This window comes from Carcharodon carcharias, chromosome 5 (genome assembly GCF_017639515.1).
Source record: "Carcharodon carcharias isolate sCarCar2 chromosome 5, sCarCar2.pri, whole genome shotgun sequence".
Lineage (NCBI taxonomy): Eukaryota > Metazoa > Chordata > Chondrichthyes > Lamniformes > Lamnidae > Carcharodon > Carcharodon carcharias.
In genome coordinates, this window is record NC_054471.1 from 45,086,658 (window position 1) to 45,105,780 (window position 19,123).

At 42.3% G+C, this 19,123-nt stretch overlaps 1 protein-coding gene across 1 annotated transcript in view; it reads right to left on the reverse strand.

Annotated features, from left to right (window-relative positions):
- Window positions 1-19,123, reverse strand: part of cdc40 (cell division cycle 40 homolog (S. cerevisiae)) — a 147,090-nt gene that overhangs the window by 8,648 nt on the left and 119,319 nt on the right. The window contains exon 13 of the mRNA XM_041188268.1: window positions 4,758-4,834. Within this exon, the coding sequence (XP_041044202.1) occupies window positions 4,758-4,834 (77 nt within the window). The remainder of the gene's footprint in view (window positions 1-4,757; window positions 4,835-19,123) is intronic.

A 19,123-nucleotide genomic window follows, 5' to 3' on the forward strand; every position in this document is an offset into this window, starting at 1 on the left:
AGGTCACTGTGGCTCTGGAGAGCCTGAGTCTCCTCTAGCACTATCTCTGACATTAGAAGGTAACTCATTCTCTGTCTATATACTTGAATGGCAACCTAAATCCTCGCTCTACATCTCCGTGATTGCAGCATCATGCCTTCGTCAGCTACTTGCTCAGGCACAGGTCTGCCACCCTCATGCACCACCTGTGCATCCTGCTCTGACCATCTGGCCTTCTCCCTTTCCCTCTCCATCTCTTCCTCTCCTCATTGGAAGATGTGTCTCCCACAGAGACCACTATCCCCATGTTTTTACAACCGAACAGGTTGAGATGCAAATGTGGCACTAACTGCACTTTTCTGCAGGCTCATTCAAGCCTTAAAACAGCAAAAGTGTCCCCTTGAAACACTGCTTCCAATAACAAATGATAGCAGCACTCACAGCAGCCTGAACTGCTGAGGTCAAATGTAGGACCCAGCTGATGACTTTCAACCTGCCCTTACAATCATTCAGTATAAAAAGCGAGATCCGCACCTGGCGTGCTTCACTCTCTAAACATTTTATTGCTCCCAGCATGTATTATTCCAGTCAATTGCAATTTTAATAAGCTTAACAATCCAATTCAAATCAATTTGAATAAGGTGGGCGGGCTCCCGATTTCTAGGACCATCCACCTAATGTATTGTTGCAGTGCAGCATGATGACGTCAAGAATGTGACCTGACATCATCGTGTCTAATAATACATTGGCCTGGACACGGTACAGACTTGTTTTCACCACGTATTATTCAGGCCTAAGTCTCACAGGGAGGTGTTAGGAATGTCAGGCTTTATAAATGGTTATAAATCTGACAGAAACAGGTCAATCTGGAAGAATCAGGCAGAAAGAAAGAGACAGAGAGCAGTAAGATAGAAGCAGCTTGTTCACCTTAAGCAGAGAACGTGCTGGCCGTGTTGGCTGCCACCTGAAATCCGGGTGGAAGCTCATGCTCAGATTGAAGAGACTGAACTTGAGGGTTTAAAGGAAACTAGGAGATTTGCCTTGCTTGGCTAGAGGGAAGAATCTCCAATTCATCCCTCATCATGAAGGTCAGTTCTAGGATTAGGAGTTAGCCAGCTGGGAAAGGAAAATAAAGGAAGAAAGCCTGTGGGAGCAAAGGATCACTTTGGATTGGTTCCTGGAGAAATAAGTATCTACTTACGAGTCAGTGTAAAGTACAACTGTAACCTGGGGTTTTTGGATGTGTGAATGGGGGAGGGTCTTTTCTGTGGATTAAAGTAAAAATTCCCTACAAAAGTAGCATTTAGTCAATATTGTTTTTAGTTACGGTAAAAGTCTTAAAACTTGAAATCTTGTGTGATCTTTCAGTCAGTCAAGCTCAAATTTCTGTTTAAAAGGTATCGGTCTCTATGAGGATCGTAACAAAGGGAATGGAGTTCCTACAATACGTACAGGATTCTTTCCTAATCTAATTGTAAAAAGCCCAACAGGGAAGATTCGCTATTCAATCTAGTTATGAGGAATAAAACAGTGCAGAAAAGAGATGTAAAAGTAGAGGAACATCTAGGTAATAGTGAACGTAATATAATATGCTTTAAAACAATGACAGAATGACATAAGCATGATGAAAACCAAGTTAGTAGATTGCAGAAAAGCTGATTTTGAGCTGCTGAGAAAAGAACTTGGAAAAATAAAATGGGCAACAATATTGGCAAAGAACAATAGAACAACAATGGAAAAGACTTAAAACACTTTTCAACAGAGTGCAGGAAAATATATTCAACTAAAAGCAAGGAATAAACTAAACACTGGTGGGTCTCCATGGGCAGGATTTTACGCATCGGTGAGCGGGGGCAGGGCGTCACTCCTGACGTCACTGCGCCCCATTTAAATTTTCAGGATGCTGGGGGCACAGCGAAATCAGCTGTGCGCCCGCCGACCTGTCAATGGCCAATTGAGGCCATTGACAGAGTCAAGTATGTAATTTAAGGACCTGCCCGTCCAACCTTAAGGCTGGTGGGCAGGCCAGGAGCCCCGGAGCGAACTAGAAAAAACATGAAACCTTATCCACGGGCAGGATGAGGTTTCATGTAGCTTTTAAAAAATTTTAATAAAGTTTTTTTTGAAAATTATGGACATGTCCCAACTCATGTGACATTGTCACATGAGGGGACATGTTAGGTAAATTCTACTTTTCTATTTTTATCTTTTTGACATTTACAGTCAATCTCCCTGAGACTGCACTTAGCCTCAGGGAGATGAGTGCACTCTTTCGTGTGCATGCGCGAAAGAGCGCACTCTCAATTTTGGGATTTCCCTCTGCTGCCCGCACAGGGAGTGCATAGCGTTTCCCTGTGGATGTCATGCTGGGCGAGCCTTAATTGGCCCGCCCATGTCAAATGGCGTCGTGCCTCCGATCGGGGGTGCCGATCAGAAGTGCACCTGTGCACGCCCACCATTCAACTTCCCCCCCAATGGGGGGAATATTCAGCCCCATGAATGAATGAAGGCAAAAGGGAACAATTGAGGGCTAGGAAAGAGGCATATATTAAGTACATAGACAGCAGAGAGATTAGTAAGAGATTAGGAGAGAAATCAACAAAGTGAACTATGAAATTAAATTATTAAGGCACAAAAAACAAAACAGTAAAATATTTTACAGGCACGTCAATAAAAAAAGGAAGGCTGTGATGGGAATAGGACCATTAAGGGGTGGAGAGGATAATAACACAGGTAATGATAGACAGACGGCAGAAATATTGAATAGTTCCTTCCTTTCCGTATTTACCAGGCAGATAGAACGGGTAGACATGACACTGAATGATGAGATAAGTGTATTTAAAAAAAAGAGGATATATTGAATAAATTAAACAAACTCAAAGCGGATAAAGCCCCTAATCCGGATGGATTGCATCCTCATATTTTAGAGGAATCTAGAGAAGAGGTGGCAGATGCATTACAACATATATTTAATCATTCGTGAGAAAAAAGAGTAATGCTACAGGACCAACAGATAGTTAAGGAGGAGGATAGATCATGGCCAGGGAATTATAAACCAGTCAACTTAATATCCGTGGTAAGAAAAATAATGGAATCTTCACTAAAGGGGAGAATGGAAGAACATCTATAAATGAGAAATACAATACCAAATAGTCAGCATGGATTTCAAAAGGGGAGATCTTGCTTGACCAACCTTATTGAATTTTTGAGGAGGTAACAAGAGAGAGTAGACAATGGTAATGCAGTGGATATAGATTAACTGAACTTTCAAAAGGCCTTTTGTTAAGATGCCCAATAATAGATTATTGGAGAATGTGGAGTCAGGGGACAAGTGGCAGAATGGATTGCTAGCTGGCTTCAAGACAGGAAGCAGAGAGTGGGAGTAAAGGGCAGTTATTCAGTGGCAGAAGGTGGGAAGTGATGTTCCACAGGGATAAGTGCTGGAACCACTGCAGTTCACAATTTACATTAACAGATTGGACTTTAGAATCAAAAACACAATTTCTAAATTTGCGAATGACACCAAATTTGGGGAATAGTCAATACTGAGGAGGGTTACAGGAGGACATTATTAAACTTGCAGAATGGGCAAGTAATTGGCAAATGAAATTCAACACAGATAAATGAGAGATAGTATATTTTGGTAACAAGCATAGGGAGGTCACTTATTCCTTGGAAGCTGCAAACCTAGGTCGGGTAGAAGAACAATGCGATCTCTGAGTACAAATTCATCAATCAAATTATGCCACAGATTAGCAAGGGCATTAAAAAAAACCAAACGAAGCACTCGGCTTTATTTCTAGAGTGATGGAATCGAAAAGTAGGGAAGTTATGCTAAACCCATACTGAACCTTGGTTAGATCATACTTAAGAGTACTGCGTGCAATTCTGGTGTCCATATTGTAAAAAAGAATACAACAGCACTGTAGAGGGTGCAGAGAAGATTTACAAGGGTGATCCTAGAAATGCGTGGTATACATTTGAGGAAAGGATTGACAGGTTGGATCTTCTCTTGAAAAAAGAAAGCTGAGGGGTGACCTAATAGCGGTCTTTTATAATTATAAAGGTTTTGATAAAGTGAATACAGAAATAATGTTTCCTCTTATGGGGAATAGCAAAATTAAAGGGAAACAATATAAGATAGTCACCAAGATATCCAATAGGAAATTCAGAAGAAACTTCTTTACCTAGAGTGGTAAGAATGTGGAACTTGCTACCACAAATGGTGGTTGAAGTGAATAGTATAGATACATTTAAAGGGAAGCTATACAAGCATTTGAGGGAGAAGGAAATAGATGGTACAATGGTAGATTTGGATGAGCCTCATCTTTCTCCCAACTTTGTAACCTCCTCCAGCCCTAAAAACCTTTGTGATCTCAGTGATCTTGCAATTCTGGCCTCTTGATTATCCTTGATTTTAACCATCTAGCAGCGGCGGTCATGCTGGCAACTGCCTAGGCCGTAAGCTCCAGAATTCTTTCCCTAAATCCCTCCGCCTTGCCACTTCACTTTCTGCCTTTAATGGCGCTCCTTAAAAGCTACCACTTTTGATCGTCTGTTCTTATACTTGCTTATGTGACCTCAATGTTAAATTTTGTTTGACTGCGCTTTTGTGAAATGCCTCAAGACATTTCACTATGTTAAAGGCACTATATAAATTAAGGTTATTGTTGTGATCAACTATATTGTTAAAAATATGACATGGTTTCTGATAGTATGTTTTAATGAAGTGGGGCTTAATGGTCAGGGTGATAAGTGCAGAGATTAGACAAACTCACCATTTGGCGACAAAGTTACTGCAGGCATGGAATGCATACTTGGCTCAGCAATGTACTTGAAGTCCACAGGAATGTCCCTGTAAGATAGCAAGAGAGACTGATAAGCAAATGGAAAAAAACCCTGTTTAAAGTTCTGCTAAAGTTCAGACTATTCAGTCTACAGGAGTCCCAGAGAATGCTGAGCAAAAAACTCTGAAACCACAAAGTGTTCTCACATAAAGGCTAAACTGTCAGTGATGAGTAAGTGGGATAAAATCTCCAAGAGAAAGTCTCAACTGCTTTATTGTTAAACACAGCAACTATTTTACACTGTATAGAGAAATAAAAAGAACAAAGTATATATCGTTCATTGCAGCATCACATTAGAGTGGTAAACAAGCCCATGAAAGCAAAGAAAAAGGGATGGTTGTTGAACAAGCAGATAATGCGAACTGATGAACAACTTAACATGGAACTACTGCAATTATTAGGCTACTTTAACAGACAAAGAGAATGGATATTCCTAAAGATTAGGCATTTATTTTTTTAGATAGACAAGGCTCATGAATCTAAACATAATTGCATGGAGAGGTAAAGTGATATTGTCACTGGATTGATAATTCGGAGACCTAGGGTAATGATCTGGGGACCTGGGTTCAAATCCCACCATGGCAGATGGTGAAATTAAAATTAAATACAAAATCTGGCCATGTAACTATTGTTGTAAAAACCCATCTGGTTCACTAATGTCCTTTAGGGAAGGAAATTTGCCACTCTTACCTGGTCTGGCCTACATGTGATTCTAGACCTACAGCAAAGTGGTTGACTCTTAAATGCCCTCTGAATGGCCTAGCAAGCCACTCAGTTCTCAAGGGCAAGGGCAATTAGGGATGAGCAATAAATGCTAACCTAGTAAACAACAATGTCCACATCCCATGAATGACAAAAATGAATGTCAAAAACCTCTCTCTGCAATTCAAAGCATTTAGATTGGAATTGCTTGATGGTCAGGAGAGAAGAGTACAAAAGTGCTTTCAATCAAAACTGATCATTTCCTTCAAAATACATATTAATAAAATGTATACAATTTCTCTCTGATTTTCAAAAAAAGAATACAGGACAGAATTTACTGATTTGGTGTATCCAACTGAAGCCAGAAGCAAATTGCAGTATTGTGGCACCATAAACATTTAGACAGTTTGAAAGTATTGGAATTAATTTCATCCTTCTATTGAATCTATTCATTAAATATTTGATCTGCTGGTTTCTACAAGTGCTGCTGTTACTTTAGGTGTGATCTCTCTCTCTCCCCTTTACCATTCAAGTATTTTAAATTAAAACAGAAAGTGCTGGAAATACTCAGTAACTCAGGCAGCATTAGTGGGTAAGAAACAAAGTTAATGTTTCAGGCTGACAGGCCTTTTGTCAGAATAGGAAAAATTTAGCGATGTAACAGGTTTGACACAAGTACAAAGTGAAAAGGGGAACAAAGCAAAGATCAAGAGGGAAGGTCTATGAAAGTGGAAAACAGAAAACGTTAATTGACAAAAGGGTGCATGGCAAAAGGGGTTGGTATTGGGACAAGTAAAGAAATAAATGATGGATCTAGAGGTGTAAATGGCAAGAGCAGAATTATTACCAACTGCTACTGTCTGAAAAATGGAGGTAATAGTTATAATCTCAAATAGTTGAACTCAATGTTGAGGTTGTAAAGTGCCTAACTGAAAGATGCAGTGCTCCTCTTCGATCATTTGTTGAGCTTCATTAGAACTGTGTAGGAGGCCAAGGACAAACAGGAAGTGGAGAATTAAAATGACAAATGACCTAAAGCTCAGGGTCACGCTTAAGGACTAAATGGAGATGTTCTGCAAAGTAATCACCCAAGCTGTGTTTGGCCTCCCCATTGTAAAGAAGACCACATCATCACCAGCGAATACAGTATACTAAATCGAAAGAAGTGCAAGTAAATCACTATTTTATCTGAAAGGCATTATTTGGGACTTTGTTCTGATTAAGCATAATCGACCTGAAATGTTAACTCTATCTCTCCATAAAACCCATCTGTAAAAACCCACCTGGTTCACTAATGTCCTTTAAGGAAGGAAGTCTGCTGTCTTTACCTGGTCTGGTCTACACGTGACTCCAGACCCACAGCAATGTGGCTGACTCTTAAAATACCCTCTGAAATGAGCTACTCAGTTATATCAAACTGCTACAAAGTCTCAAAAAAAGAATGAAACCGGATGGACTACCTGGCACCAACCTAGGCACTGGAAATGACAACGGCAAGCTCAGCCCTGTTGACCCTGCAAAATCCTCCTTACTAGCATATGCGTGCTAGTACCAAACTTGGGAGAGCTGTCTCACAGACTAGGCAAGCAACAGCCTGGCATAGTCATCCTTATGGAATCATATCTTACAGCAAATGTACCAGACTCCACCATCCCCATCCCTGGGTATGTCCTGTCCCACCAAAAGGACAGGCCCAGCAGAAGTGGCGGTACAGTGGTAAACAGTCAGGAGGGAGTTGCCCTGGGAGTCCTTAACATCGATCCGGACCCCATGAAGTCTCATGGCATCAGTTCAAACATGGGCAAGGAAACCTCCTGCTGATTACTACATACCGCCCTCCCTCAGCTGATGAATCAGTGCTCATCCATGTTGAACACCACTTGGAGGAAGCAGTGAGGGTGGCAAATGTACTCTGGGTGTGGGACATCAATGTCCATCACCAAGAGTGGCTCGGTAACACCACTACTAACCGAGCTGGGCAAGTCCTAAAGGACATGCTGCTAGACTGGGTCTGCAGCAGTTGGTGAGGGAACCAACAAGAGGGAAAAACATACTTGACCTCATCCTCACTAACCTGCCTGCCGCAGATGCATCTATCCATGACAGCATCAGTAGGAGGAGGCGAAGTCCCACCTTCACTTTGAGGATACCCTCCATCGTGTTGTGTGGCACTACCACCACTTTAGGTGGGATAGATTTCAAACAGATCTAGCAACTCAAGGCTGGGCATCCATGAGGCGCTGTGGACTATCAGCAGCAGCAGAATTGTACTCAAATACAATCTGTAACCTCATGGCCCGGCATATCCCAACTCTAACATTGTTATCAAGCCAGGGGATCAACCGTGGTTCAATGAAGAGTGCAGGAGGGCATGCCAGCAGCAGCACCAGGCATACCTAAAAATGAGGTGTCAGCCTGGTGAAGCTATAATATAGGACTACTTGCATGCCAAACAGCATAAGCAGCAAGTGATAGACAGAGCTAAGTGATTCCACAACCAACAGATCAGGTCTAAGCTCTGCAGTCCAGTCATGAACGGTGGTGGACAATTAAACAACTCACTGGAGGAGGAGCTCCACAAATATCTCCATCCTCAATGATGGGGGAGCCCAGCACATCAGTGCAAAAGATAAGGCTGAAGTATTTGCTACAATCTTCAGCCAGAAGTGCCAAGTGGATGATCCATCTCGGCCTCCTCCAGAGGTTCCCAGCATCACAGATGCCAGTCTTCAGCCAATTTGTTTCACTTCATGTGATATCATGAAACTGCTGAAGGTACTGGAAAATGCAAAGGCTATGGGCCCTGACATTATTCCGGCAATAGTACTGAAGACTTGTGCTCCAGAACTTGCCGTGCCCCTAGCCAAGCTGTTCCAGTACAGCTACAACACTGGCATTTACCCAGCTTTGTGGAAAATTGCTCAGGTATATCCTGTACTCTTGATCATAAGTAAAGTAATGGAAGGGGTCATCAACAGTGCTATCAAGCAGCAATTGCTTAGTAATAGCCTGCTCACTGATGCCCAGTTTGGGTTCCACCAGGTCCACTCAGCTCCTGACCTCATTACAGCCTTGGTTCAAACATGAACAAAGGAACTGCACTCCCAAGGTGAAGTGAGAGTGACTGCCCTTGATATCAAAGCAGCATTTGACTGAGTGTGGCATCAAGGTGCCCTAGCAAAGCCGGAGTCAATGGGAATCAGGGGGAAAACTCTCCACTGGTTGGAGTCATACCTAGCACAAAGGAAGATGGTTGTGGTTGTCGGAGGTCAATCATCTCAGTTCCAAGGCATCACTGCAGGAGTTCCTCAGGCTAGTGTCCTAGGCCCAACCATCTTCAGCTGCTTCATCAATGACCTTCCTTCCATCATAAGGTCAGAAGTGGGGATGTTCGCTGATGATTGCACAATGTTCACCATCATTCGCAGCTCCTCAGATACTGAAGCAGTCCATGTTCAAAAGCTCAAAAGCAGCAAGAGTTGGACAATATCCAGGCTTGAGTTGACAAATGGCAAGTAAGATTTGTGGCAGACAAGTGCCAGGCAATGACCATCTCCAACGAAAGAGAGTCTAACCATCGCCCTTGACGTTCAATGATACTACCATCACTGAATCCCCCACTATCAATATCCTGGAAGTTACCATTGACCAGAAACTGACCGGACTAACCATATAGATGCTGTGCCCACAAGAGCAGGTCAGAGACTAGGAATCCTGCAACAAGTATCTCACCTCCTGACTCCCCAAAGCTGTCTACCATCTACAAGGTACAAGTCAGGAGTTTGAAGGAATACTCCCCACTTGCCTGGATGAGTACAGCTCCCACAACACTCAAGAAGCTTGACAGCATCCAGGATAAAGCAGCCCACTTGATTGACACCACATCCACAAACATTCACTCCCTGCGGCACCGACACGCAGTAGCAGCAATGTGTACCATCTACAAGATGCACTGCAGGAATTTACCAAGGCTCCTTCGACAGCACATTCCAAACCCACAACCAGTAGGACAAGGGCAGTAGCTAGATGGGAACACCACCACCTGGAAGATCCCCTCCAAGTCACTCGCAATCTGCACTTGGAGATACATTGCTGTTCCTTCACTGTCGCTGGGTAAAAATCATGGAACTCCCTTCCTAACAGCACTGTAGCTATACCTACACCACATGGACTACCGCAGTTTAGGAAGGCAGCTCATCACCATCTTCTCAAGGGCAACTGATGATTGGCAATAAAGGCTGGCCCAGCCAGCGAAACCCACATCCCATGTATGAAAGAAAATATACTGCCAGACCTGCTGTGTATTTTCAGCATTTTCTGTTTTTATTTCCGATTTCTAGCATTGGCAGTGTTTTGCATTTGCTGGTTCTGGGAGGGAAGGGAAGGGCGGAGAGCAGAATGTGGGAAACGAAGTGGACCGTCGAGGGCCATGTGAACCGTGATAGAGGGAAATCCTCGCTGAGGAAAAAGGACAACATTGCAAAAGTACAGGTATGGAAGGTGGTGACATCGTCAGCAGAGATGCGAGATAGAAATCGGGAGAATGGAGAAGAGTCCTTAAGTATGCAGGTGTGAAGAAGTGAAGTCACTGTAGCTGATGGAGTCAGTGAGCTTATAGCAGATATTTGTTGACAGCCTACCCCCAGAAACAGTGATAAAGAAGACAAGGAAGCAAGGAGAAGAGTCAGATTTGGGATATGTGAAGGTTATGATAGGATAGAAATTGCAAGCAGAGTTGGCGAAATTTTTCATTTCTGAACGAGAGCAGGAAATGGCACTGATATAGTCATCAACATGATGGAAAAAGGGGTGAGGGAGGGAACCTGGTTAGGACTAGGACAAACAATGTTCCATGTATCCCAAAAAAGGCATGTATCTTCGTTTCTCTCTGCATAGGGTTCCCACAGAAACACCTTGCAATGGATCATTCTCCATCATTTCCACAACTTCAGCTTTCCAAATACATTTCCCCCTCACCTCCACTTCCAGCATTTTTCGGGGGCGGGGGGGGGGGGGAGAGAACAATTCTCTCCACAGCACCTCTTCAATCACCCTCAACACACTTCCCGATCTCATGGCACCTCCCATGTAAGCGCAGTGATGTAACATCTGACATTTCACTTCTTCCCTGCCCATAACTGAGTTCCCAAAACAATCCCTCCAAGTGAAAAAGGCATTTAAATGTACTTCTTTCAATTTGGTATACGGCATTGGGGTGCTCAACACAAATTTGGCGCAACATTGCAAGTGTGACCCTTAGCTTCTGGCCGCTTGTATTTTTCTGCCCCACTCCCTCTCTGTTTTGAGTTTCCTACAATGTTATAAATAAAGCTTAATGGAAGTTTCAGGAACATCACCCCAATTTATGATTAGACACTTCACAACCTCAACATTGAGTTTAACAATTGCAAATCATAATCACTGCTTCCATTTTTATCAGATAGGAGCTGTTGGTAATAATTCTGCTATTGTCATTTGTATCTCCTCTGGATCCACCTTTATTTCTTGTCCCATTACCATCCTCTTATGCCTTGTACTATCATCCCCTTTGTCATTTAATCTCTCCTCCCTTCCACTCAGTCACAGATCTTCCCTTTTGTCCTTTCCTCCTCCACCATGCCAGCATTAGGGTTAGGGTTAGGGTTAGGGTTAGGGCCAGTGCTGGAAATGGAGAGAGAGAGAGAGGGAGAGAGGAATGTTTCAAGTCGAATATGATTCTTTGTCAGTTAACTCCATTTCCATTTCTCTCTCCACAGGTGCTACCAAACTTGCTGAGTATTCTGGCACTTTATTTCAGGTTTCCAGCATCCCCAGTATTTTGCTGCCTCTGTATATGCTTAAAACCTGTTGCATCTCTGACTTTTTCTAGTTCTGGGATGAAAATTTCATCCACCTGAAATGATAATTTTATTTCTCTCTCCAGAGCTACTGTCCAATCTTCTGAGTAGTTTCAGCATTTTCTGTTTTTATTTCAGCATTTTATTTTGAACTTTATTTTATGCACAGGTTGCAAATTGCTCAGTAATGTCATCATCCAGAGTGGGAGGAATGAAACAAAAACTAACTTGCAATAGTTGAAGAGCTTGATGGAACGAGGAAGCTCACAAGCTATACATTCATAGAAGGACAGAACTATATAATGCAGGAGGCCATTCAGCCTATTGTGTCTGTGCCAGCACTTTGAACCTGTTCCTCTGCTCTTTCCCTATAGCACTGCAAACATTTCCTCTTCAAATATTTATCCTTTTCAAATTTCCTTTTCAAAGTTAATACTCAATCTGGATCTATCAACTACCCTTTCAAGCCGTGCTTTTCAAATCATTCAAACTTGCAGTGTATAATTTTTATTCTCTCACGTTTCCTCTGGTTCTTTTGCCAATTACCTTAAATGTGTGACTTCTAGTTACTGACGCTTCTGCCACAGCAAACAGTCTCTCCTTAATTATTTTATTGAAACCCTTCAAGATTTTGAACATGTCCATCAAAGCTCTCCTTAAATGTCTCTGCTTGAAGAAGAACAGGAGCTATAACCACATCAGGCATACATTTGGGATGTTGAAAAAACTATTCTCATGTTTAATATGTGCCAGAACATATTATAATATAGCATTAGAGTAATGTCAAAATGACAGTGCTGTGCTACACAATATAACCATGGAAACAGGCATACATCTGTCTGATTGATAAGGACATGTGATAAGTCATAGCGCATTAGGAAGATGATGATGATGTCAAAGAACTAGCAAAAGCAGGGAGTTCACATCAGGTTATGATTGAGGAGCTCTTTCCCAAGAATAAACTTTATTCATTTAATATTCTTTCCTGATTTTTGTAACAATTTTTTTATTACTGTTGCCAGCTTAGTGCCAGCTTGAGTTAGTGGGAGCACTCTTGCCTGAGAAAAAAGGGTACATAACCTCGTATATGCAGCCTTTGTAATGGCCTCGCATATGCAGCCCTATTAATGGCCTCCCATGACAGCCCGAACTTCTGATTATTTGTGGGTTGGCCTACTGCACACTACATAGAAAATCTCCTTGCCCTCTTACCAGTGACTATGACCTGGAGATCTTCATCTATAAATCTTTATTTCCTCTGTCTGCAGTTCTTTCACTTCTGCCCGAAACAGTGTACTCCAGGGAGTACTATTTACACTGCTTAGGTGGCCATTTGTAAGTGCTTTCAGATGGACTGCTACAGGTGCATTACTTTTAGTACACCTAACTACAATAGAACTTGCACAACAATTGTGTTTGTGAGATTGCACAACAGAGGGCAAAATAATTTAACTCCCGTTTAACATACTGTTGTCAAGGAAAATTTAATCCCAGGAGGCATATCAAAATGAAACACTTCATATATTTCTGACAAAAAGCAAAAGTAAGCTTTAAATCAGTCAATGTTCTCTGGAACAAAAATAAATCTTCATTATACATTTACCTGAATGTTCTCCAAAAGGGTATTTTGACATAGCTGGGCAACATAGTTTGCCATTCTGACTGGTTGTGATTTTGAGCCATGTGAATATTGTCAAATAGTAAGCAATATCTTGGTTACAAGATAATGTGTTACGTGTCAGACATCTTCCAGGCAGCATTTGCGTGCATTTCATTTAGCAGATAATATTAAAAGTTTCGTGTGGCAGAACTGCTTTGGCATATCTGAATCACAGAAGATAGCAACAAGAGAGGAAGGCATGTGAAAAATGGATTTGTAGAACAGCTTCAAGAGAAAAAATGTCCTCCAACTAGTTAAAGTTGCCACATAATTTAAGAAGACGCAATGAATCGCTATGAATCTTTTGTGCTCAAAAAATCTTGAGTTATCCATGATTTTCTGTAAACCATGTGACTCCTACCAACTCAACAGATACTGATCAATACCCAGGACTCTATATTTATACATAATTACTAAAAAAGGTAAACTATTCTCAGTGCAGTGCAAGTGCTCAATTGTTAATTCCATTTCTGTACACAATTTAAACACAATTTTCTTTTGAACATGACAAACACTTTCCCACTTTTGCTGCCATGTCTAAAGTACCATACACTGGTCTTGGGCCAAATTATTTTCTCACCATATGTTCAACAAACATTTATACAGTCAAAACAACATTTGTTATTATCTTGCTTATTTAATTCCTGTTACTGTAATTACTCAAAGAAAATGCATTTATTCTTCCCCATATCTCCATTAATAGAAACAAAATCTATTCTGAAGTTGGAACAGGCTTATACTGACATGTCCAGGCACACATCCAACCTTTTCTTATTAAGAATACAATCCAAAATACAGGAGTGCACCTAACTGACAGATTCTTTCCAGCTGTGGATACAGCCACTCGGTCAAGTCTATATAACTGCAGTCGGGTCCGCAAAATGGCATAAAGCAACATCCCCATTAGCTGCCAAAAAGATCAACTTAAATCTTTTGAGGTCAGACGATTTGAGTTTTAAATACAGTCAATGCAGGCTTTGAAAGATATGTTCTATTCTTGGTGCACTTATTACAAATTCATATGAACCACATTAAGAGAAAGATGTCTTTCCTATATGTTGAAGTTGTGGCCTACACAAGTCAAGGACAATAGTTCTAACATTATGAAGCTTTTCACCTAACTGTAATGGACTCAACTATAGATTTTGAAGAGGATCAGAGCTACAACAAGTGGCAACACATCTTGCGCTAATCTATGGTAAAAGCCACAGTTCAAATGTTTAAATGCTTTGCACTCCTTCTTTATAATACAGGGAACATGAAGGTCAAGATCAAAGGAACAAAGTCACCCCTAAGTTGCCAGGAACAAATTTTCCTCACATTCTGATAAAACTCTAATAGTATGCAACTTCAGAGGTTTTGTTTTACGCCAATCTCCACTAGAGCAAATGTTTTAAGCTCGTCCAAAACACACATGGTACAAGAAGGTTTATTGGGAATATAAATATATAATAATAAAGCTTATTGGGAGTTGTAGTGGTTATAAATTATAAATTAACTAATTAAAAGTAATTAATTGATTAACTTATTATTGTGTTTACTTAGCTTTCAATTTTGGTGCAGTAAATAAACCATTTGAGGCATGGCAGGGCTGCTCACACCTGTCGAATGCACATCCTGTCCCACGTATGACTCCAGGATGCTACACATGTCCTGGACAACTACATGTGCAGAAAATGCCACCACATGCAAAAACTTGAGCGCCATATCTTGGAACTCAAGGAGCAACTGGTGTCACTGAGATGCATTTGCAAGGGTGAGGGCTACGTGGATAGCACCTTTCAGGAGGTGGTCACCCCGCAGCTTAAGAAGGTGCAGGCAGAGAGGGACTGGGTGGCTGCCAGACAAACAAGAAAAACAAGGCAGGTAGTGCAGCAGTCCCCTGAGGACATCCCACTTTCTAACAGGTAATTAGTTCTGAGTACCAATGGGTGAGAAGGGTTCCTCTGGAGAGAGCAGCGAGAGTCATGACCAGAGCACCCTGGGTGGCTCAGCTCTGCAGGGAGGGAGGAGAAAAGACAGCAGAGCAATAGTGGTAGGGGATTCCATAGTTAGGGGAACAGATAGGTGCTTCTGTGGTCGCAGACATGATTCCAGGATGGTATGATGCCTCCCTGGTGCAAGGGTGATGGATATTACCGAGCGCCTACAGATCATTCTTGAGGGTGATGGTGCAGAGCCAGAGACTGTGGTCCACATTAGTACCAATGATATAGGTAGAAAAAAGGATGAGGTCCTGCAGGTTGAGTTTAGGGAGTTAGGAAAGAGATAAGTGAGCAGGACTTCAAAGGTAGTAATCTCCGGGTTACTCCCAAGGCCATGTACTATTGAGTACAGATACAGCAGAATGTGTGGCAGGAGAGATGGTGCAGGAGCGAGAGCTTCAGATTTCTGGGGCATTGGGACTAGGTTGGATCAGTGCAAGCTGGACGGTCTACACCTGAACAGAACCAGGGCAAATGTCCTTGCAGGGAGGTTTGTTAGTGGTGTTGGGGAGGGTTTAAACTAGATTGGCAAGGGGACAAGAACCTGAAGGGAGGTTCAATTAGGACAAATTCAGAGCAGGGAGTGGGAGACAGAAAATTAGCAAGTGACTCTGCAGGATAAAAGAAGCAAAGGTTAAAAGTGTACAGTACAGGAATTTGGCAGTTAAAAGGTATATATTTAAGTGCAAGAAGTAAAGTAAACAAAGACGATGAGCTGAGGGCACAGATAGACACATGGTAGCATGATATCAACGCTATAACGGAAACTTGTCTTAAAGGGCAAAAGTGGCAGCACGACATCTCTGGAAAAAGGGTTTTTCAGACAATCAAGAGAGGGCTAAAAAAGGTGGGGGTGTAGTATTATTGGTTAAAGAATCAATTGCAGCTGTGAGGAGGGATGATATACTAAACGAATCATCAAATGAGGTCATATGGGTTGAGCTCAAATAAATAAAAAGGGGCAGCCACACTACTAGGAGTATACTAGTGAGGGAGATAATAGAGCAAATATGTAGGCAAATTTCTCAGTGCAAAAACAATAGGGCAGTATTAATTGGGGACTTCAATTAGCTCTCAGGATTGGTTCTAATAATTTTCCCACCACCGAAGTCAGACTGACCGGCCTACAATTATTTGTCTTCAACTACCCTAATATCATCTGGGATACGAACAGTGTAATAGGCACAGACAGCACAAAATTCTTAAACTGCATTCAAGGGAACTTTTTTTAGCCAGCACATAACAAGCCCAACGAGAGGGAGTGCAGTTCAAGATTTAGTCTTAGGAAATGAAGCTGGGCAAGTGGATGAAGTAGCAGTGGGTGACAGTGACCATAATATGGTTAGATTTAGCATAATCGTGGAAAATGATAAAGATAGAACAGCAGTAAAAGTTCTAAATTGGGGAAAGATAAATTTTATAAAGCTGAGGGTGATCTGGCAAAAGTGGACTGGTCACAGCCACTTTAAGGGAAATCAGTGACAGACCAGTGGGAGCATTCAAAAGCCAAGATTCTAAGGGCACATTTTAGACATGTCCCCACAAAGAAAAAGGGCAGTACTGCCAAATCCAGAGCCCTCTGATTATCTAGAAGCATACAGGGTAAGAGAAATCAAAAAAAGAAAGCTGATGACAGTCACAAAAAAATTAATACGTTAGAATGCCTAGGGGAACATAGAAAATATAGGGATGAAGTAAAAATTAAAATCAGGAAAGCAAAGAGAGGATATGAAAAAGTATTGGCAGGTAAAATCAAGGAGAACCCGAACATGTTTTATCAGTACATTAAGAGCAAGAGGATAATTAAGGAAAGGGTAGGGACCATCAGGGACATACAAGGTAACTTCTGCATTAATGAAGATGTGGGCAGGGTTCTTAATGAGTACTTTGTCTCTGTCTTCACAAAGAAGAGGGATGATACAGACATTCTAGTTAATGAGGAGGAGTATGAAATATTAGGATATAATAAGCATAATGACAGTACTGGAGGGACTGACATCCTTGAAAGTGGATAAATCACCATGGCCAGATGGATTGTATCCCAGGCTGTTAAATGAAACCAGGCAGGAAATAGAGGATGATCTGAGGATCATTTTTCAATCCTCACGAGATATAGGCGAGGTACCAGAGGATTGGAGGTCTGCGAACGTTGTACCATTGTTTAAAAAGGGCGTGAGGGACAGGCCAAATAATTGTAGGCTGGTCAGTCTGACTTTGGTGGTGGGCAAATTATTAGAATCAATTCTGAGAGCCAGACTGGTAGACTGGTCAGAAAAGTAAAAGCTCATGCGGTACAGGGGAATGTGGCGGGTTGGATCCAAATTTGACTCAGTGACAGGAAACTAAGGGTTCACTGTTGGGTCCCTTGCTGTTTGTGGTATATATTAATAATTTGGGCTTAAATGTGGGCAGCATAATTGGGAAATTTGTAGATGACACAAAAAATCGACGATGTAGTTGATAGTGAAGAAGATAGCTGTGGACTCCAGAATGATATATCTGGTTTGATTGAGTGGGCAGAAAAGTGGCAAATGGAATTCAATCTGGAGAAGTGCGAGGTTATGCATTTTGGGAGGGCAAACAAAGCAGGGGAATACTCAATAAACGTCAGGGTGTTGCAAGGGGCAGAGGAAGTGGGAGACCTCGGAGTGCTTGCTCACAGGTCCCTGAAGGTGGTACCAACAGGTAGATAAGGTGATAAAAGAAGCCATATGGAATGCTTTCCTTTATTGCATGAGGTATAGAATACAAAAGCAGGTATGTAATGCTGGAACTGCATAAAACATTGGATAGGCCACAGCTGGAGTTTTGTGTACAGTTCTGGTCATCACATTACAGGAAGTACATAATTGCTCCGGAGAGACTACAGAAGAGATTTACAAGAATGTTGCCAGGGCTGGAAACTGCAGTTATGAGGAAAGATTAAGTAGACTATGTTTTTTCTTAGAACAGAGGAGGCTGAGGGGTGACTCGATTGAGCTGTACAAAATTATGAGGGGGGCCTAGACAGAGCAGGCAGGGAAGACCTGCTTCCCCTGGCAAAGAGGTCAATTACCAGGGGGCAATGATTGTGGTTGGTAGAAGGATTAGAGCGGATAGTAGGAAAAACCTTTTCAGCCAGAAGGTGATAGGTATCTGGAATTCACTGCCTCGATGGATGGTTGAGGCAGAAACGCTCTACTCATTCAAAAGGTACCTGGATCTGCACCTGAAGTGCTGTAACCTGCAAGGTTATGGGCTGGGTGCTGTAAAGTGGTATTAGAATGGGTGGCTAGTTTTTTCAGCCGGTGCAGACAAGACGGGCTGAATGGCCTCTTTCTATGCCATAACTTTTCTATGGTTTTAAGATTAAGTTATATTTGATAAAGATTAATTGCACTAGGAAAGAGACACTACAAATGTTAATATTTAACAATATACTTGTTACCAATACTGTGGCATCCCCAAATAAATAATGGGCTGGATTTTACTGCCCTTGGCTAGTGCTTTATCAGCAGGGGAGGAAGGGGGCACGTAAACTATGGCTAGCCCACTGCTTACCTACCCATCCCCAACCTGGTCCCCATAATATGGGGATGGGTAAAGTGCCCACTAGCCTGCCTGCCCTAAGGCCCATTGAGGGCCTCAAGCGGCTAATTATTGCCCAATTAAGGCCCTCAATTCACTGCCATAAAATGCAGGGTAGTGGCAGGCGGGCGAGAGTGGGAAGCTCATTTTTTAAACAACTTTGTTGGAAAGGCAGGAAGGAAGGAGTAGGCACATCATTTGCCGGGGTGGGGGGGGGGGGGGGGGGGGGGGCGCGGCGCAGGCAGTTCCTCCCCCGGAAGGAGATCTTCCTTCCACAGCTTCCAACCTGATAATCGCCCAACCTTGGACGGCCCGCTTCTACCTCCTACCCAAAATCCACAAACAGGACTGTCCCGGCACACCAATCGTGTCAGCCTGTTCCTGCCCCACGGAACTCATTTCTCGCTATCTTGACTCCCTTCTCTCTCCCCTTGTCCAGTCCCTTCCCACCTACATCCGTGATTCCTCTGACACCTTACGTCACATAAAGTTTCCAGTTCCCTGGCCCCAACCGCCTCCTCTTCGCCATGGATGTCCAATACCTCT